Source organism: Anser cygnoides, chromosome 1, assembly GCF_040182565.1.
Source record: "Anser cygnoides isolate HZ-2024a breed goose chromosome 1, Taihu_goose_T2T_genome, whole genome shotgun sequence".
In the NCBI taxonomy this organism is placed as follows: Eukaryota; Metazoa; Chordata; class Aves; order Anseriformes; family Anatidae; genus Anser; species Anser cygnoides.
Genome location: NC_089873.1, coordinates 126,459,323 through 126,481,361, shown reverse-complemented (window position 1 = coordinate 126,481,361; position 22,039 = coordinate 126,459,323). Strand labels below are relative to the sequence as shown.

The window sequence follows — 22,039 nt, the reverse complement described above, 5'->3', positions numbered from 1 at the left end:
ACAAAATGTTCTGTTGCATACTCCCATGATAATGCAACGTGCTTGTTTTATTTATAAAGCAATCTTGCGTAAGAAGATAAGTAAGAAGATTTCTTCATGTTTTGTGGCTAAAAATTGTAAAATGTATTTATATTTATAGAGGATTTTATGCTAAGGACAGATTTTCAGCTTCTGAATTTACATTTTGTAACTTTCTTTTGAATCTGCTTCACCAAGCATATGAAAAATGAGCCTACTAGCATGGTTGACCTCTTAGTCTTTTGAAATTTTTGTTTCTTATTAATAGGACTGGATCCCTCCCAATTCAGAGTCCATCACCATTACCATAAAGATGAGGAGAATGATGCCTTGGTTGGTGGCCCAGCTCAGCTCACTGATGAGGAGAAATATAGAGACTGTGAAAGATTCAAGTTTTGCTGCCTCAAATGTGGAACAGAGAATATTTATGACAATGTATTTGACTGCTCGGTTAGTTTTCTGTTTTATTTCTCTTCATTGGCAAGGGAGTAAAATAGTTGTAGAGGAATGGGCTTTTCAGATAGGATTCATATGATGTAGGAGAAGATACCGTATTGTTTAAGTACTGCTGTTTATAGCTTTGGAACAGAAATATGCTGATAGGACAGCGCAGAAATATTTTTCCCATTTTTGCATCTCAGCCAGGAACAGTGTAGTCTAGGAGAACATGTGAGATAAGCTGGCTTCATTAATCTGTTTGCCCACGTTCATGAATGATTGTGAACTGTAACTTTTTAAGGCAGCCTTATCTTAACACCTGAGTAACTTCCAGTTCTCTATTTAATGAAACTTTCGTGTAGCAATGGTAATTTCTTAACCTAAATCATATTAATTGGAACAAAGTGTTTTTGAAATTTATCTTCTTACATTCCACTTCCTTTCTTGCCAGTAAGGTTTTTCTGTTATCTTTCCTTCTGTCTTTGTATATTGAACATAAAAAGTCATAGGGGTGCATTCTTGTTGAGAAGTTCTGCCAAAAAATGTATCTGGGACCTTGGATCACAACTTGAAATAGGGCCAAGTGTTTAACTCTGCAGCGATATTATGCGTGTATTAGTCATTGGCAAATTAGCAAACTTCAGAGTAGTGAAAACCTTGAAAATGAAAGCAAATAAATCTTTTATCTAAATTAAAAGTAATTATTTTAAGTTAATTTGGACAAACAGCAGATGTTTTGAATATTTCTGAATCAAAATAAAGTGGTCTGTGGAAGCAAGTAAGACGAAAAAGCACGCAAATCGAGCAATGCTTTGTAAATCCTTGACTTTTGTTCATTACAGCTGTAAATAAAATAGTTAATTGCACATAGGCTTGACAACTTGCAGATGGGCTAACTGAAGAGAAGTAGATGTCAAACTCTTTTTAAAAAAAAATCAAAAAACACATTAAAAACAAACAAAAGAAGAAAAAAAATCCCCACACAATTATTTAGTGGAATTATTTAGTGTTGTGGGTGGGGTTTTAGCCAAGATGGTTCAGAGAAGCATAATTGTTAAGCCTTAACTGGAAAGAGAACTTTGTTAAAGTTTTACAACCACCCAACCTAACAGGTTGTTGTTATTTTAATGAGAATTCAACCAAATTCAGTTTCAGCAGTTCACACGTTGCTTCCAGGTTCTGAAATTTTCATGTCAGGCATTCAGAAGCTTTCAAAAGTAAAGCAAATGAGATTCTGTAAAACTGTAAAAGGTGTTCTTTGCACTTCGGGGAAAATAAAAGATGGTCACCTTGTTCTTGTTTCACAAGGTTTGTCTCTTCAACACTGTTAGTAATCTTGTAATTGGTGTTCCTAAGATGGATTTCAGTGATCTGAACAGTAGGTTGAGGCAGGACCTTGTTGTCCTTGGTGAAACAGAAACACTGTATTGTTGGAGGAAGTGTGGTTTGTTCACAGGCTATGTTTGTGGTTGTTTTTTTTCCTTAACATAATTTGTGGAGTGATTAATTTAGTAGTAGAGGAAGCATAATCTCCAAAAGACCTTTCATTAAGAAGAAAGTTGGAAAATGGTTGGTCCTATCAGAGGACCAACTGTGTATGGGTGTGGCCAACTATGATGGAAAGGAAGAAGGCCTAGATATTAGAGATATACGTGAAAAAAATAAATTATTTGAAAAAAACTTTAAGACTATTCTTTTTCTTAGGCAAAGTTTTATGTCTAAACTCCTGTAATAACTTCTGCTGCCATAATCTGCTGTCATGATATACGTTGTTCTACACTTCTGTTTTCAGGGGCGATTTATTGAACCCAGCTTGGAAAGGTGCAGTAAGAGTGAATGTGAAGAGCCTCCTTTCAACCACGTGGTTCAAATGAACAACAAATTACTGTTGGATATTAGACGCTACCTCCGAAAATACTACAACGTATGTATTCAGAAAATATTCTGCCCTATCAAATTAGTTTTCTAAGTTGTCCCCGAATTTAGTGAATGTCATATTACCCTTTTTTGTATTGTACAAAATAGTAGCATGCAATAGCAAACCCCAACTTCATCAAAATGAAACTATCAATTAGTGATTCTTAAAATACTAATTTAGAATGTTGTGTTGTTTTGTTTTCCAGATAGCTCAGTTTCATGTCAAGATAGTCAGTTGTATATGTTTTTTGTAACTGTATTTGTCAGCTTTACTACAGATGAAGTAGCTCTGTTTTCCATATTTTCAGATGGTTAGCATTGTATGGCATTGTGGAAAAAAAAATAATATTGTAATATTTGGAATTCCCATCTTCACACTGACCAAAATGGTTACAGGTTAGAAAAAAAAAAAGATTTTTAAATTGTATTAATATATTTTTTGCATCTGTAATATGCTGACTTGGCAGCTAACAGTCTGGTCAAATTTTCATAGAATTTCTCCTACTGTTAGCTGTCTTTATTATTTGGTTATCTAATGTAGGGCCTTTTTTCATAGCTCTTAGGTCAGATGTCATTTTTGAACAAACTCCTAACTTTTGGATGCTCATAAGTTTTGAGTATATCAAAGTTTGTTTTTGAAAATTTGGCCTGTTAATGAAAGGCTAACCTAATTTGTGATATTTGTGATTTGTTTTCTCAGGTATTACAAAATATTTTTGCAGATGGCACTTACAATGCTGAAAATTAGCATAATAGTTTTCAGGTTCAATTATGGTTTAACACTAAGCATGCTTTTTATTCTTTCTTCTCTGTTAGTTCCTGTTCCATTGTATGTAGATGTTTTCTAATCTGTTTTCTGGACATGATAAATTCAGAATGTATAAATGTCTTTGAATGAAGGTCTTTGCGTCAAAAGGAGCACAAAACATAGTCTATTTAAATTCAGGCAGTATTTCACAAGGTAGGATTGATCTTTCCTTTGCATTGAAGGTAAAGGTAGATGACTTGGACAAGTTACCCAAATGCCAAATCTCAAGTTACTTTATTGCAAGGTCCACCTGGCTGCAGAATTTTTATTCAAATGATACTACTATATGCATTATATTATAAAGTGTGTTATTATATAATATGTCAAGGTAATGCGTTTACACAGACTGCTTTTTTATTGCTTCTGATTAACTTTTTTAGACTTAATATTTTTACGTTATCATAATACACAATGCTAAGTACTAAATAATCTTTGGCATATAAAGTGCTAGATACAACGTGCATAATATGTGCAATAGTAAACTTGATAAATGAAGGAAGATAAGTTTAAGGACAGGAAAAACTATTGTTTCTGATAAGAATGAAAAGTGGCATGATATTTTACTCCATTGTCTAGATTTTTTTTTCTAGGCAAGACCGAGCTATGAACCAAATCCTGAAATGTTTGAATATTGTAATTTGTCCTATTAAAATCTATTATGTATCTTATTATATAGCATATAGGATAATGAAGTGTCTTCCAAAAGGAATTTAATTGTCCTTTTAAGTGAAGGCTTTATAAATTTGGTTATGTTTTCAGTGCTGAGAAATTGCTTTTAACCTAGTTAACTATAATAATAAAGCTTAAAATTACTTTTTAACTGTGGAATACATTCAGGATTTGAAAAGGTGAGATTATTTTAGTGTGAAATGTAATTTTGAAGTTGCACAATTCTCATTGAAAAAAAAAAAGACTTTCCACTGAGTTGGTCAAGAAAACTTTTTGTCCTGTTAGCTCTTAGAAAAGCAGGTGCTCTGAGTTTTAGTGTATTCCTTTCATCAAGTACTTGTAGTGACTGTGTAACAGCTGGAGTTGAAACTTGTCAAATGGGTGTTTGCACTAATGTATATAATCCTATAAACTATAAAGACACACACAGAAGTAGTGTGGCAAAGTACCATCTGAATGAAACATTTGAGGAAGCTTTGAGACACTTACTTATGTCTCCTGTTGTAGTCCTTGCATCTAAGAGGTGCAGAAGTATCTGTTTAAATAGACAAATATATTGTCTGTGTCACTCCGTTAATTTTGATTTTTTTAGATAATACTGTTTTTGTATGTTGGTCAAATGGCATACAAAACATAATACATACAAAAACATAAGCTGAAAAATGATTTTTTTTTTACCCTTAAAATGATGTACTTTATAAAAAGTCAGCCTTATTAAGAGCCTTTTGGCCTTATCCACAGCTCACTGAAACGAATAAGCTTACTATTTTCGATGAGCTTTGAAAAACGTATTTTTTTCTTTTAACTGTTTAGGAATGTTGCGTGTTGTTTCCCTTAGGCTATTGAAATGCCTTCATATGTAGCTGTGTAAATTTAGGGGGGGGAGTGCCATGAAATCTAAAAGTGGAAAATCTATTTTCCCTTTTTGGCGTGTGAGGTTAATAGATATAATGGTGATGTACTTCTTTCCTTCAAGAAGATGCAAATTTTAGTGCACAAATAGAATTTCGTAAGCCTGCTACAATGTCATTGTTTTTGTAAATTATTCGCCTCTATTTTTGTTCCTTCAATCATTTTTCCCCATTAAACATTGAAATATTTTATATCTGCCTTCCAAAACTTATCTACCGTTGTTCCAGTATCAGTGGATTTCTTAATAGTATTAACAATATCAATTTTAATAATGTTATTCCTAATTGTAAATACATCTAAAAAATGACAGACAAAGATTTTACTTCTTTTCAGAAATGCATTATTCTATGAAAAATTGATTCTGTTGTATGGTGTGTTTTTTTAATTCTGCTTCAGAAGAGCAAATAGATGAAAAGAGAGAGAAACGCTAGCTAATCTAAATTGGGAAATGAAGAGGGCTTTTTTAAGCATGAAAATTTCATCATCTTGTCAGCTGGCAGAATGCCTGCTGTGTGGATTCACAAAGGCTAAGAATTACACTTTCATGAAATTTTCCTCACTAACTGCCCTGGTTAATTTGAAAGATAACCCACTGTTCTAATTCATTCCTCAATTGGGCGGTGCAGGTTTTATCTTTGATCTGACAAAGCATTTGTGTTAATCGTTTTGGCCCTCTACTAGACACTCTTGGGATTGTGCTTTTACAATAAATGTGTCTGTGATAGCTCTTTAGTCTATTATACTTACAATAGATCCATAGAACTGGTAATTAATTCTGTACTGCTTTGGAAATGGGGAAGAATAGGTGTAGCTCTGTCAAGTGCTGCTGGGAAGTTTGTTTAGCTAGTTCATTTTTGAAGTGTTACCCTCAGCCATCAATGAAACATCCATGCTAGAGAATGGGTGAAGGCTGAAATACACAAGCATAGATGGAAAAAGTGACCAACTTCTATGCATGAGAGCTGTGTTTAATTTATAGTAGAGGATCTAATCATTGTGATGCAAACTGGTTTGTTTCCCACTGAAATATTCAAATACTTGTTTTGAGCATTTGGTAAATAAACACCAACTCTTAGATCTTCTTTTAAAAAACTCTATAAAAATCAGTATTCATATCCATAAAAAGGAATTCCATGTCATTCACTTGTTGAGGTGTTAGTTTTGCCAAGTGAAAATAAATGAATAAAAAAACAAAAACATTGTATATATCATTTGAGCAGTATCAAAATCCATACTGAACTGGTTAGACTCTTAAGCCATAGTCCTTGAAGCTACAAGTTTTTATCTTGTTTGTAAGTGTACATTTATGATATTAGTAGTGATATATTTGTAGGCTAAAGCCTGTATACTATTTGAAGTGTATGGCATCTTTAGATCAGTTTATGTTTTCAAAATGTGTAAGATGATGCAAACCTTAAAAGTTTTCTTCAAAAAAAAAAAAAAAATACTGGGAAAATCTTAGTCCAGCCTATATTGCACGGTTTTTATTTTTACAGTCTTTCTACTGGACCACTCTAACCCACAGACAGAAGTGAGTTTGAAGGCTATTGAACACTGCTAAATAACTTTATGCTGTTCAGCTGCGAAAATTCAGTGTTCAATAGCCCTCAAAATTTCTCATTTCTTACCTGTGGTGGGGTGGTCTACTGCTTGCACATTAGGTCGCAATATAAAAGCATGTTAGTACACTCGTTCGAGATCTTTGAATTATTCGTTTATATATGTATTTTTTCCCATTTTGATTATTTGTATATATGTATTTGGCTTTTGTCTTAGTATTTTATGCACTTAAAAAGTAAAAGATTTATAAACAGGACGATATTGTAAGAGGCAATAGTATTCACACAGGTTTGGGGATAGCATGGCATATTCGCTTAAGAGAACAAAGATGACAGGGCTCGTTCTGAACCTGGAATCTCCCACACTGCAATCATGTGTATTGCCAACAACCCACAGGTGTACACCACATGAACAGGTGAAAATATGATTGTAGATGATGGTGATGACTTTTGTAATCATGCTCTTGCAACAGTCATGTATTGAAAGCTTTTCTTCGTTTGGTGGGTGGGTTGGGGTAAGAAGATTTTTTGGAGTGAGGGAATAGTGCTAAGTAGTGGCAATAGAACAATATTTTAAATGTTGTTATGCTTATAGTACTAGGACTATATGGACATGTGTTGAGGAGAATGTAGAGCCAGAAAACAGAAGGAATCTTGACACCAATTGATGTGGTAGACACAATCAGCTAGCTAGAAGCTGCCGTCCAATTAACTCCAATGATTATTTTGGGAGTTCTTCCTGTTTGTATGTGAATGGATTTCTGAGCCTTTTCCAAGCTTGAAATTGTATCGCTGTCGTTTTAGTTTATACATACAGAAACAGAGACATTTATTTTTGGTACTGAAAGCTTCCAAGTCAAGGCAGAATGGGAAGCAGTTGGAGTGAATGATAAAAGATGAATGTGATTCCATGCACAGTTTATTGGGGACCCGAGAGAAGGAAGGGAAGCTGGCACCAGATTCTCAGGAGTTTTCTCTTCCCCTCTACTATAGCATTTTCTGATTCTTTTCTCGATTGAGGTTGACAGATGGGTCATAGGTTGAATCATGTTTTGGTTAACCAGGAGAAAGTTGGAAATACCTTGATTATTGAACAGAGCGGTCATTAAGTGAAAGCATTATGTTTCTGTCTTTGCTGACATAGTTTACACCTACCGAATAATGAAAGATAACCCTTTGGTCACCACATATAGGGCATTTTGGGGATGAGTAAGCAGTTATTTGTCACAGCACTCATGGCATCTATTAACTGGGATTGATTCGCTATTACTGCAACTTCTGCCCTGTAAAGGAATTGTTTGTTTTAGACTTGCAGCATCAATATGATTTTTAGTGAAGTGTTTCAAAGTAATGATCGATACGCCTTTACAAAAGGTTTAACTCTCTTCATTGGATTTTACTAGCCATGATGGACATGCATCCATCTCTCTGATGGCTGAGTGAAACTGAGTGCAACTCTGTGCACTCAGAATTTCAGGCACTGTGAACGAGTGAACAAGAGCCAAGGAGCAGTACCTGTTTGCTGTTGATTCTTTCTAGTGCTTAGTCTCAAGTCAGGTACCTTGCCAGAGAGGACTCTTAATGATTCTAGATATATGTCTCAGCTAACTGTAGAAAATGCTCCCTGGGTTAGCCCCAGCATGGAAGAGGTTCTAAGAAATGCAGATTGCCTCAATAGAGTAAAACCAACTTTGTAATTTCCTCTGTAGGTAGATCATAGGAATGTAGGGGTTTATTATCACAATAATTTATCTGTTTAGGCTTATAAATGGCAGTAATTTGAAGATCACGTTACAGGAAATGTGCCCACAGGTAAATATGGTCATGGTTATGATTGCCACCAAGTGTGTAATGTTTACCTAGGTGATTGAATCACTTCTCTAATAACAAGATGTTTCTATTTTCAAAGGATTACAGAATGCTCTGTCTCTGAAGGTACTCTGTTGGAACCGATCTGTTACTCCGGTAGAAACAATGATGAATTTTGGTAGCATTTGTTTGTGCTGTAATACAGAGTTATGGTTGCAACTCTGTGTTCTAGCTTTAAACTGAATGCAAAGTAGCGTAGCTTTGGTCTACCAACAGCAATATTTGTTATGGGCTTCTGTAACCCAGAACTTAAAATGTTGGGAGAATGTGTGTAGCCTATTGAGAGGTCTGCCAGAATTACATGAGGAATAGTGCCTGGGCAAACTACTTTAAGAGCGAGAGATTAAGCCCTTCTTTAAACACCTTGGATTGACAGAAATGTTAGGATGCTATATAGATTCTAGGATTCACTTCTTCTGAGACTACCCTAACAAGAAATCATGAAACAAAAGAGGATTCATGACAAGTCACTGGTGTTGTAAAGATCAATGTTATTCTTTCTCCTTTTGACAGTAGTTTTAGAGATGGCTATTTTCAATCTGTTCAGATTTTCGTTGCTTTTGAATTTGTATGCAGTTTTGGATGGAGAAACGTCCTACTAGTGTCAAATTAGAGACGTTACAATAAATGGAAGTCCAGCTAAATATAAGTAAGGCTTAAAGTAAGTCTTTAAACCATCAGTTCTTGTGTAGTTTTGATATAGTTAATACATTATATGAACTTGGGACAACAAATATCAAAGAAGAGATTAAGTCTATATTACTACGCATGAACTTTTGTTACTAGAGAGTGCACTATAGCCAGCTTGTTGGGAGGTAACAGAAAGGATTGTTGATCTTGAGTATGTGATACTGGTTGATATATGCTTAATTGACAGTTCTTACGGTGCTCAAGCATCTTGCATCTTTCCAGAAAAACAAAGCTAAAATCCGAAGCTGAAGAGACCGTGTTTTCACTGGACACGGTTCTTTTTGCAAGGACAAGTTTATTTGACATGTGCGACCTAAAAATGTTGTGGTAATCAGAAATGTTGTCTTAGGAGTTATGATAATGCAGAAATCTGTAGTCCAACACTGATTTTAGAAAATGTCTTTTATTTTAACCTGTTGTTTAAAAAGTAAAACTAAAGTGGGTCTATCCATGGACATTCAGAGTTGAGTGACATATGAAAAGAACAAGATATGGACAGTTTTATAATAATTGTATGAAATCTAAGTTACCTGTCCAAAGTATCTGTCTTTATTATGAACCTGCTTTCAATTTTAAAAGACAAATTAAAATATTTTTTAGCATTTGGGAAACTAAACTATTTTTGGTGCAGAGTATACCTTCTTTTGTAAACATTTTGTTGTTGTTGTCGCTGTCTTTCATAGTCCATATCCTTGAAAATTATTGAGTAACAAAATGGAGATAGGAGGCGGCAGAAGGCACGTACATCAGAAGTTTCAGCTGTGTTTTCTTCAGCATGCTTTTCTTTGGCATTGTGGGGATGGGTCTTGTAGGTATTTATTTTTTCCACTCTTAGCTGATGAAGGAGTTTTTCAATCTTCTGGTTTAAAGCAGTTAAATTTGTCAGAAAATATTTCCAGTAACTTTTAGTCACAGCTCTACTTCTTGGTAAATTAATCTTAATTAAACAAGGTGTTCCTCAGTGGAAGTGATTCCAGTATTTGAAATCTCATCACATACAAGCTGTGTAGTTTGAGGGCTATTTCAAAAACTTGGCTATTTAAATGACGTTGAAACTATTTAGTGCTTGGTACTATTTAGTATTTGGTGCTTAAGAGAAACTGAATGAATGTGTAGGCATTCAAGGATTGAAGAGATAAGTGAGTAGTTCAGACTTTCTAGCTTGGTTCTGGAAGTGAGTTGGATGTGAACCAGCTTCAGAGCAACGAGGAAGAGCAGCAGCACTGCTGAGCTTAAACCCCTCTGTTTGCGCTTTCATTCGTGTACTTTGGGATGGGGAAGGCAACCCCTTTCCTGAATGAGACTTCTAGGGATTTAATCATTTTTCTTTTACAGCAGCCAAGAGAAATCTGAGATAGTGCAACAAGTTGTCTATAACAGTTCTTCTGGCATAGGATATGCCAGTGTGCCTTGTACAGTGGCATTTGTTGCTCCTCTTGCCCCATGAAACCTGTACTTCTCTGCGTTTGAGAGAGATGCTTAAGAGCCAATGAAGTTTTGGATCATCTGAGATGAAAGAGAGATGCTACTGCATTTTAAATGAGAATGTTCCCATCTGCAGGAAGAAACGTCAAAAAGGCTTCATGAAAGGGTTTTGCATTTGCTTCACAGTGCCTTGCTCAGAAGTCAAGGTCTTGTAAGTGCTACAGTCTCCACTTTTTGCAGTGTCGGAATATCCTTCAGAGGATACATACAAATGATTTTTTAATTATTTTAATCCCCAAGCATTAAGAAAATAAGTGCTTTCGATGTCTGCTTTGGGAGATGGAATGATTTGAGTGCAAAACCTTATTCCAAGTCAGATAGTCAAGCTGTACAAAACAGGCATTGGTCCATACGTAGCATCCGGCATATAGGTATTTAAGTATCCTTGAAGCTCAGCTGTCAGGCTGGCTAGATGTGTTCAGATCATTTTCATTAAATGGCATCTACTGATGGACTTTACCACTACTTTCTTACTGAACTGTAAACATTAATTACTCTATTTTTATTCATGTGAGCATGTTTTTGTACTGTCTTTTCGTAAATTAGGCCTGGAGAGTTGGCAACTTTGCCTGTGCTTTAGTTCTATGCATTCTATGATGGCATACTGGCTTAAAGGCCCTTTTATTGTTAAAGATGAACCTCCCCTCCCTCTTTTCATGCCATGTGGAAGATTATTGTCTCTTCAGTCTGTCCACAGCTGCAGCATCCTATAGTAGGAAAAAAAAAAAAGAAGAAAAAAGCTGTGCAGTCCTGCTAAAACTGTTACAGCAGCTAAATGACAAGGACTATTGTCTTTTTCATTTTCTTTCATCTGAAGATTTTCAGCTATCCAAGTATCTTCAGCCTAGTGATTGTGTTATGTTTTGAATCCACAAATGTAAAAAAACATTTCTGAGGTTTTCCAAAGGTAAGCTAGGTTTCTAAATAAAAAGAAAGACTTTGCAAAATTTGAAAAGTAGATGTTTTCCTTTTCTTATGAACAAAATCATTACTTTTTAAGGGACCTCTACAAGAGAGGCATCAGATCCATGTGATTATCAGATCTCCAGATAAAAAATGTTTATGCAGTGACTGAACTCATTCCATCCAAAAATAAATAAATAAATAAGGTTTTAGAACTCTGGCACATACTCTGAATGTCTTGAATCTTTATCTCGAGCCTCCTATAGAACGGTGTAAAAAAGGTGTTGATGTTTGAAGATTTTTTCTTTTTTCTGGACCAGAAAACGTTACTTTTTTTGTTTTGTCTTTTTTTCTTTTCTGTATTGGTGGCTACAGGTCAAATGTGGAAGACAAGAAAGTATGAACTCCCAAACTGGTTTCTTTAATTAACCATCACACTCAACAGCAATATCATCCAAGAGATTTATCTAATTTGTGTTTTTTCTTATGTTTTTTCCGTTATCACTTGTCTCACCTGTCTTTGAAGATTATAGAAATACATGTGTAAAAGAGAAAATTTTTGTAATAACTAGCTTTCCTTTCCTAATGAACTTATAGTCAACATAGCAATATTCTTCATTTTCCCCCCATTTGATGGGAATTTCTTTACCAATGTCTTCAGTTTAGATTATGTGTATTTTAAATATCTTTTTTTTTCAGATTATTTGCATTAGCAACACTTATTTCTGCTCTCTGTCAAGGATGTGAAGGATTTATCATTGTGCATATTTTACAGTTGGTATGTCTTAATGATTGTTTAAATATTTAGAAGTTACTGGATTTAGAAGAATTATCTGAAAGGACAAAATAGGAGGTGGAGTCAAGTGGAAGTGTATCCTCATCAACTCTGCAGTCAGCCCCCATTCCTTTGAGTGCAAGGCAACCCAGCTGTGAGGATTGCTGGCCACACTCTCATCAGAGAGAGAGAGAAAATTAGCAAGACAAAATTCCTCTCTATCAATCCTATCTTTACACAAATTCAGACTTCTGAGCTTCCATACGTGAGAGTGTAACTTAATTTCCAAATTACATGATGAAAGCACATCTGTCCCAAAATTAATACCTCTTGAGAATATCGTAATTGTATATACTGAAAATAATTAGTATCTGTAATTTGCAAGTCATAAATGTCTAATTTTTAGCGAAGTTGTTTGTTTCCATTTAAGATAAATTCTCAATTTAATATCCAAAGCAACATTCGTCTATACTACAAAGGAGTAGAATTGTTTAAAAACAGAGAACCCCCTCACCCCTCAAAAATACAAAGAAACAAAATGGGTTATACTGGATTCTGTTGCAGAAAATCACACTACATTTTTCCAAGAACGTTGTAATTCTTGTAATAATTGTTAGTGGATAATGCGTATTTTTTTCTCATATTAAAGGAATTCATGCTGGATGGTCTTGCAATGAACTAGCAGATACCAAGCTACCCATTCATGTGACCACCTGTCAAGCAGAAAGGTTGAATTTAAAATTTGAATTTGGTGGAATTTCTCTATGTATGTGTCTGTTTATATACTTGCATGAGTATGAATAAAGGCAATAAGATTAATATGGCTATTTAGACGCTAGATTGTCTTGCAGTAGTTCATGCAGTGTTGAGATGCTTTTTCACACAATTCTTTCTTATTTGCGTGTTTTTTGAAGGAAGCAATTAATCAAATTCTCCCTCCCTCCTACTGCTTTCTACCTCTTTCTTCTTGCGACAAGGGATCAGTATTTATATTCTCTTGTTCCTTTAATGGGGCAGCTTTTTGGGACCACCTTGTTAGTTTTTTTATTTTTTGTTTTTAACACAATCAATGAAGTAGCAATAATGGAGTAAACTAAATTGCAATATGGTTCTTGAGAGAGTTTCCTGGTTGATTAAACATAAGATAGTTTTAATATCAAATGCTGCTGCTCCCTCCCCAACCCATCAAGTGAAAGAGACTGAGATGTCTTACAGAGAATTCATAAAAATTCTGTATGATCTGCCTGTCTCTGGAGGCTTCCGAACAAGAACAAGTCATGCATTGTAAGGACTTAAAATTAATAAAATAAATAATTATTATTTATATAAAATAGAATCTGCCAAGAAATGGTCAGGTATTACCCCAACATTATATTTTTGACATTTTCTGTTGAGTCCATTTGTGAAAGGCTTCACGAAGCTAGTGGCAAGATGCCATTCAGTAATCAGGTGTCATTCAGGAAGACCCTGAGTAACAAATAATTATTTAAGGAGCATCTGAGATTGTGGTGAGAATGAGGAAAATGATCTAGGAACGATTACAAGCTTTCATAGTGAGAAGCACATTTAATTTCTATGTAAATTAAATTAGTGCCTTTCTTTCTAGACACAGATCTTCACAGGGGAGGAGCCAGCGTCATAACCATGACTAGTATCGTAACCAAGGCTAGGGATATGCCAGCACCATAGCCACTGACTCCATCTCTTATAAATTATAGGTGAGTTATTTTTTCAGAAGAAAGGCATCTAGACAGACTTTTTTCACTTCCTTCCTCCCCTATCATCTTAATTGCGGGTAACTCTTTAGTTACGAATTTTTTTGCTTGTTTTTTATCCATTAGTGGTAAGACACTAAACTGTGTGGAAGGCATCAGATATGATATGGTGCTAGCAAGCTTTTAGAAACCGTGTTATAATAGGAAAGATCTTCGGTCAAAAACAGAGGCAGAATGACATCTAGCGAAAGACAAAAAGCAAGATGGAGTTCTCACACTATGACACTTCAGATATTTTTTTTTCTAACAGATTTCATAGCTGGTTTTAGGACGTTCCAGCTGTGTTTAAATAACTATATTAACAAAGGAGTTTTTTTTATTTCTCTTATGTGTTTTGGAGCTCTTAGGGCAGTACCATGGCTATGCAAAATAACTTAACCCCTTCAACTTTAGAACTGATATGCTGGATCATTGTTTTGCTTACCAGAATGTGACGGGGTAGATGTTTGGTAAATGACATTTCTAGTTTTTAGAAACATTATAAACTTCAGTGTGCCTCAGTTTTCCCCTCGCATTTGAGGATTGTCTGACAAAAACTGAGGAACAAATCTACTATTGGAAGTGCTACAAGAATCTAGTCTTGATGCCGGAAGTATGAAGGCTTAATGTCCATCCATCTATGTTTAAGCAGTTCCTGTAACTTTTGACATTTACAAAATCTAGATGATGGCATAGAATATGATTTCAGTTGCTGTTATTAATCTTCAACTATCTCTATCACTTACCTGAATGAAAATAGATAGCACCTGGAATAATACAAAAAATCTGTCCTCCACAGAGAAAAGTAAGTTTCATATTTTTCAAATGGGAGCAAAACTGCCTGTGGAGTCCCTCGTGCAGCATAGGAAGAGATTAGCATTCTGTACTGACGACTGAGCAGAGAAACTTTCTTAGGCACCAGAATCACAATGCAGTAGAGGTGTTATCCAGGTACTAAGCTTTTTTGGCTTCTATTGGGGTTGTTTTTGTAGGGGGGAAAAAAAGCACCAAACACAAGTGTATTTATTGGGTGAGAGAGCCTGAAGAGGGACAGAGCTGTATTTTTTTGATTTTTTTTAAGAGAACAGTGTTAGTTTGGGACTAATCTGAAGTGCCTAATCAATTGTGTTCTTGAACATTTAATGAAATCTAGAAATACTATTTCATTGTTATGGATAATGCTTACAAACATTTGAATTTTAAGACTCTTTTTTTCTCATCAGAAAAGCATGTGAATAATTCCCCCACCTGCTTGGAAAGTTAGGAAGTTACTGGAAAGTGGCTGAGTGAGAGAAAATCTCTCCTAATTTCCACAGTACAAAGACTTGTTCTTGCATTGGGGAAGGAAAATCATAGAATCACAGAATGGGTTGGGTTGGAAGGGACCTTAAAGATCACCTGGTCCCAACCCCTTGCCCTGGGCAGGGACACCTTCCACCACACCAGGTTGCCCAAAGCCCCATCCAGCCTGGCCTTGAGCACCCCCAGGGATGGGGCAACCACAGCTTCTCTGGGCAGCCTGTGCCAGGGCCTCACCACCCTCTGAGTAAAGATTTTCTCCTTGTATCTAATCTCTAACCTGTCCTCTTTTAGTTTAAAGCTTTTAATGTAAATTCCTCTTCTTCCATGAGGCTGAGCTTAACACTCAGATGTTAGTGTTTATGGAAAACGTGTCTTACTGAGGAATTACTTTGTTGTGTTGCCTAAAGGAGAATGTAGTCCTTATTTCTTTTCATTATAGTGCAAAGTTGTGTTAGTGCTATCAGTTTATAAAAGCTCTGCTACTTCTTCAGAGAGCCTTGGGGCCATCCTCTGATGTTTAATTGCTTTTAAATCTTTCACAAGAGAAAGATAAGAACGCGCTTTCCTTGAACTTAACAGTTTGGGCAATTTTCTGTAATCCAGTAAATACAAATTGTACCCTGATTATCCATCTATGTCTGTCAAGCAAAGTTTAATGGATGAATGAGTGAGTCAAATCCTATGCATGGAAATATACGAATGTGCAAAATACGAGTCTAATTACAAGGCTGCTAAATTTACACAAGGTCAGGTAAACAAGGCACTGTGTAATGATTATTAATTGTTAATAACGCCTTTGGGAAAACACGTTTCTGCTCTCAACACCTAACATTTTTGCCTTTTCAGTTATATTAAACAGCCAAATTGATCAGCTATTAGAAAAAACAAAATACATTTTCTCTCATTTTTCTTCTACCCCACCTCCATAATTGTTTATTAAGTTACTTCTGAGTAGTGGGAAGGATAACATGCATCTTTGCTACTGTTCTAAAAAAAAAAAACGCAACAGAACTGTTGAACATGCTTTTAAAGTTTACAGTAAAAATATTGTGAATAGATTTATTAACTGATAGCATTTTTCCTCTTCAGTTAATACAAGGAGCACAGAAAATCCTACAGTCTCTTGTCCTACGTGATCAACAAGTCATTTCTTTTTCATAGTTACCCTTTGAAACTTTTTTTTTAAATTGCTCAGTCTGTCGTACCTTCATTGTTGCCCTTCGCTTCCTTGTCATCCACTTACTTTTTAAACTTATCTGCTTCTCTCCCCTTGTCTCCTTTCTTCCACTGGACATATTTAAGTTGTCGCTTTAAGACAGGAATTTACAGGAAAGGAGAGAGACAAGGTTGAAGTGGGAAATACAAGGTGCCATTATTTCATAAAATTAAAATTGGCAAACGCAAATTGACTTGCTGTGTATGTATATTAATTTTATACTGGGTTGTCAAGTTTTATGAACAGTTAACTTGGATAGGAACGGTAAGGGAGGTTGCATGTAGGAAAACCTATCTGTAATTCATTTCAGTGCTTTGCCAGCACTTGTTCTCTGCGTTCAAGCACAGTGCTCTCCCATTGCAAACTGTGCACCCCTCATTCTCTGTCAGCAGTACCACTTTCTGTAGCACTGCTTGAATCATAAAGAACACATTCTGAAAATAAAACAGATTTAAACCTCATGAGGAAACAAATACTCTGGTTTAAATATTGAGTAAAATGTTCAAATGTTGTTTGTTAGGGCATTGCCCCCCACAAAATATAGACTGATTAAGTATTAACCTATGAAAAAAACAAGTTCTATTTAAGAAAGAGATTTGCCTCATTATGATTTGACATCAGGTGGATCAGTAATGATTCAAGGAACTCCATCAACGACTTTTATTTAACAGAATTTTCTGCAGGAGATGCAAGTTCCTGGGTAGTGGCTAACTTTTTGGATAAAACAGGAGTATTTTCACCTGTACGAATGCCCAAATCTTCTGCAGATGGAGCTTCTGAATGACACTTAGTGGTAAGCAGATCCAAGGGCTATTTTATAGCATTCAAGATGTTTCTGTTCACCACTGTGATTTTTGTCATCTTTTCAGCTTCACTGAAATTCTATTTTGAATTGCAAAGAAGGGTAAACAAAACAACAAGTTTATCTGTATACCTCATTGTCTGCATTTCTAGGCTTTCTCTTTTCAACTTCTGTTTTCCTTGACTGTCTTTTGCACTTCTTTTATTTCTGTTTTGCCACGATACTGGTGGCAGAGCCATGTGGGCACTGAAATTGATGCGAGCTGTGGTTTTGCTGGGTACACAAAGGCTGCAGCTATTTACCAAAGTCCTTTTCATCTGCTTTCTCGATATTCAAGTGTAGTATTTTCTTTTCCTACTTCCGTAAAGAACTAGGATTGTTCCCAATGCTGCAGATTATTATATTTAAACTTATTACAGCTGCTCTATTGAACATATATCAGATTCTGCTAAGCCTGAGATTTTTTAATAAAAATCTTACTTTCAGCTACTCAAAACTTACGTATTTTGATACATATATCTACTTTTTGTAACATGCTTTTTCTCCTTCTGATGCTGCTCTTCTTTATTTTCAAATATTAGTAGACAGTGATGGTATTTCACTATATCTGGTGTGTTTGTAACCACTGGAAAAATTATTGTAGCATACTTTTTTTTTGTATTTATAGAGCGTTTTTTTGTTCCTGTTCTTTGCATTGGTTTCTTTTATCTGTTTTTAGTGATGTACCCAAGATTGTAGATAGCATTTCAAGCAAGGTCTCTCCGCTGGCTTTATACAGAGAAATGATTACTTCTAGTCCTTTGTTCGTTTTTTTCTGCTTCTTTCTTCTCATTCACTTTTCCTTTTGATTAGTGTATTATTTTAGCATAATTTTTGCCTTTCAGCTTCAGTCTCTCACTGTGAGCTAACATTTATCATTCTCACATCCCTCCTCTCTCCCTCCCTCCCTCTTTCTTTCTTTCTCTCCCTCCCTCCCTCCCTCCCCAATATGGCCAATATTATCCTTGCTGGTTTTATATTTATGCTCTTTTATAACTTGGAATTTGTCTATTACATTTCGGAATTTCTTGTTTCCCACTCTTGTAAGAACTTCCCCAATTTGTGTATAACTGTCACCTAAACAGTTTCCCGTGTTGAAGTTCTTGGCTCTTAACAGAAAGCCTGGGTGGTAAAAAGCCTGACAAGCTTAGCAGAGCCTAAACTTTTTCGTTTTCTAACAAGAGGAGCTCTCAATTCCAGTATGAATTATTTGTCTTCTTTCCTACGTCAGTGGTGAAGCCAGTCTGGATTCTTGCTAGCAAATTGAGTTTGTTTGGGTCAAGTTGACCTTGGTCTGAGATCACAGAAGTTTTATTGTTTTGGGTTTTTGCAGACATCTAATTCTTACTTTTCTAATATTTCTCTTTCATAAAGTGAAACTAGTATTAGTAGGTACTCTCCATTTAGCTTAATTTTGTTGCTTTATATATATATATATTTTTTTTAAATGATCACTCTCGTCATTATTTGCAAAATACCTTTGAATGTTCACATTTCCCAAAGGCTATTAAGTAATTCAGAATTGTTCTTTATTTTTACAACTCTGGTACTTCAAAGAAAAGAATTGGACCTGCATAATTGGATTGCTTGGACCAGGCCTGGTCTAAGCAATTTCTGCTGCCGTTTGGATTTTGGAGTTTGGGTGAATTTTGTTGACTTAGTTTGGTCAAGTAAAGGTAGAAAATCTGTTGTTACTGATTTTTTTTCTCATTTTATTCCCTTTCAACTTTTATGCATGTTGATAAGTTCGGTCTGTTTTGCAAACACTTACTAATGCTATAATGCATTTTCCCATATCTCCCTTCTCAAATTTTTACCGTTATTGATTGAAGATTCAATTGAGAAATGTGTTTAGAACCCTGCTTTCTGTGGTAATCATAGAAGTCAGTGGGAAGACAAGAAAATTGTATTGAAAGAAATTGTGTGCGTGTGTGTTTTGTGTTTCAGCATAGATTATCTCTGCCAAAATAATAGCTGTCATTTTGTTCTTGTTATATTAGTGGCCTGTAGCTTACTACTACCCCTTTTGGCTTGCTTTTGTCCATTTGTCTATTTGTGAGTAGAAAAAATTTTTGTGAAGGGCCATAATTTGGGGGCTTTATTATGCTAATAAAATCAATATTTTGTTATCTGTTTAAATTAAGTATTCCAAGATGGTGACCCCACTCTACCCCAGTATCAAAGCTGCAGACCTTAACATTCAGTGACTTTGAAACTTGAGTTCTGTTTAGAATTTCATGTCATGCCTGTCGCAGGAGAAAAAGATGGAAAATGTATACGCTGAGCCTATAGGACTTCCTGCAGTGCTTATTAATCCTTTATGGATCATTTGAAATGTTTCTAGTTTATTTAAGCTTTGCTGCTTGTATCAGATTGTTCCTGCAAAAAAAGGAAAAAGTGATCATGCTTTGAATTTTTAAAAATGATCTCACTTTCAAGCAAAAGCACTTTTATGCTCCATTAGAGTTGAATTTGCCAAACTCTTACATCGCATTAACGCAAGCTTTACTGGATAGATAAACGTGTTGTTCGAAGACTGACTCGAACTTTACCAAACTGCATATTAAGATTTTGTCTTCTTGCAATTTTGGTCTGGAATATTTTCTTCACGCAAATAAAGGGAGAGAGATGAACTTATTTCATTAAGAAACCGTATAGTGCAGTTTTAATCTTTTAAAATGGGGTATAAAAGAGGAAAATCAAATTGAATAGTTCAGTATACGACTAAAGAGTCTGGTAAAACTAAGGAGTATGCCATCTTCTCTGAAGAAGCATTCAAAGTTTGTATAAATGGGACTCTGCTTTCTGTATTTTGCTGCTGTTTTAAAATAGTTGATAGAGTTGTAGAATAAATGCATTATGATTTCTAGCTTATATATACTATAATAATAAAAAAAAAAAAGCTCTGCGTCCACAGGTAGGAAATGAAAACTGGGTAAACTTATTTTGGTGGCAAATTAAGGGCTAGTCCACAAATGGCATCCACTAGCACAGGGAGAGAGCTTGCTGTTGAATTCCCTGCAGTTCTCAGGAATACTGAGGCCAGCAGATCCCTTTGCAGGGCTAGTGTGAAGGTTGAAACATCCATGTTTTCCATTTTCTGGTGTCCCTTCCTCTCAAAATATATTTTTCTTTGTTTATTTCATAACTAAGGTTTATTGGTTTGTGTTGTCATTGTTAAGTACCACTCTCAGGGAACTTTTGAACTGTTGTTTGTCAATTATACTAAGATCTTTGTAATACAGACTAGTATTTTTATAATACAGACTTTATAAACATCTGCTACTTGTAGTAGTTCCACAATATTTGGATATGTTGTCTGCTCAGAGTAGTGTTTTTCAGGCATGGTTTATATGAAGTTTCTGCCTTAGAAATCAATAACTTCACAGCAAAATAGAAAATTATTTGGCATTAGTCTCCAAAAAGTCTCTTCTAAGAAGTCATGTTCAGTAGTAGATTTTTGGCTTATTTCTTCAGTGTATCTCATGTGTTTTATAACATGGGAGAATAGGTTGATATCAATATGAATTAAAAACACCTTTTAGATATCTTTATACTTGTACAAAGTGCTTATTACCATAGTAACTGAGGGAGTGTATTAAGTTAGTATATATTTTTTAAAATGTTTCTAAAACATAGTATACAGAAGCCACAGGCTTCCTGAGTGCCCGTGCCAGTACAGGATCTGTGTGTATGCTCATTATTCCATTAAAAAAAAAAAAGAGGAGATAAAACAAAACTGTTGCATTATCAACTTAAACATTCAAATACTTTCTTTTCATGTGGCATGCAATCTGACTTCAATTTCACTTACGTGCTTGATGGTATCAGGGAAACAACTGGAAAATTCTTTTTTCCCTGAAAATGTCAACTAAATAATCTGAGCTGTTCCTAGCATTTTCTTTTAATTTTCTTGCCCGCCTTTCCTGTCCACTGACCTTTCTCATTTGTCTCTATGGCTCTTTTCTCAAGCCTTAATAAATTAACAATGCCTGAGTTATGCCAAGGCTAATTTAAAAGAAAAAAATCAAAACACTCTTACATTATTAAGAGTACTGTCACATGATGCAAGTTCCTGGCTTAGAGTAGACGTGTCTGGTTTAAGATAGGTGTTTGAGGGGAGAAAAAGATTTAATTCATAAAGATCAGAGGTAACTAATACTAAGTCAAAGCAAATTATTCTATTAAAAAAAACAGGATGGTAAGAGGGATTGTTGCAGATGTTTTCATTTTGATTTAGATTGCTCTTTCATTTTTTGATTTAGATTGCTCTTTATAAAGAGAATTTTCTTCACTGAGTCACGTATTGGTATAGATGAATGGTATGGCAGTCTTTCCCTGCAATACTTATGCAACAGTATTGACTTAAGGTGGACTTTGATCTTAAGTATTTCTGGTCATGCAGAATGAGAAAAGATATTCTACCAAAATGTTTCATGTGTTCCACTGCTTTACATGAGACAAAATCATGGTGACGAGGGCTTGCGGCTAATAATATGGGGTGGGACAGGAGAGAGAAAGAAGAGGTAACCTAAAGATGGAGGTTGGTTGGTTGGTTTTGGTAGGGTAGTTTTGTTTTTATCCTTCCTGAACATTTCCTTCACCCTACTCTAACGAAATGTGCCTCGGAGGAATTGGGTGATGTTTTCTTTTAATAAGTTAACATCTTGCCTAAGCCATTATACAGTTATCATATGGAGCCTTAATGTTTTGTTTCTGTTTCCCCCAGCCCATATATCTGATGCCTGTGTACTATTTTGATTTTATTAATTGACTGTTTCTCTCTGAAATAGTTCTGCCAACATTCAGTGCGCCATGCATTAACTCAGTTCAGTTCCTCTCTGTGACATGGAAGTTACTATCTCAAAAAGGTGGACGCTATT

At 35.3% G+C, this 22,039-nt stretch overlaps 1 protein-coding gene across 15 annotated transcripts in view; it reads left to right on the top strand.

Moving 5' to 3' along the window:
- Window positions 1–22,039, top strand: part of POLA1 (DNA polymerase alpha 1, catalytic subunit) — a 203,792-nt gene that overhangs the window by 88,448 nt on the left and 93,305 nt on the right. For 11 of the 15 annotated variants that reach the window (XM_066980497.1, XM_066980527.1, XM_066980531.1 and 8 more), the window contains exons 33-34: window positions 287–468; window positions 2,249–2,380. In XM_066980497.1, coding sequence (XP_066836598.1) covers window positions 287–468; window positions 2,249–2,380 — 314 coding nt within the window. Of the gene's footprint in view, window positions 1–286; window positions 469–2,248; window positions 2,381–10,215; window positions 11,904–11,967; window positions 12,047–12,692; window positions 12,772–13,649; window positions 13,762–22,039 lie in introns of those variants that run through there. The other 4 variants (XR_010826021.1, XM_066980555.1, XM_066980561.1 and 1 more) reach the window with 4 other exon arrangements.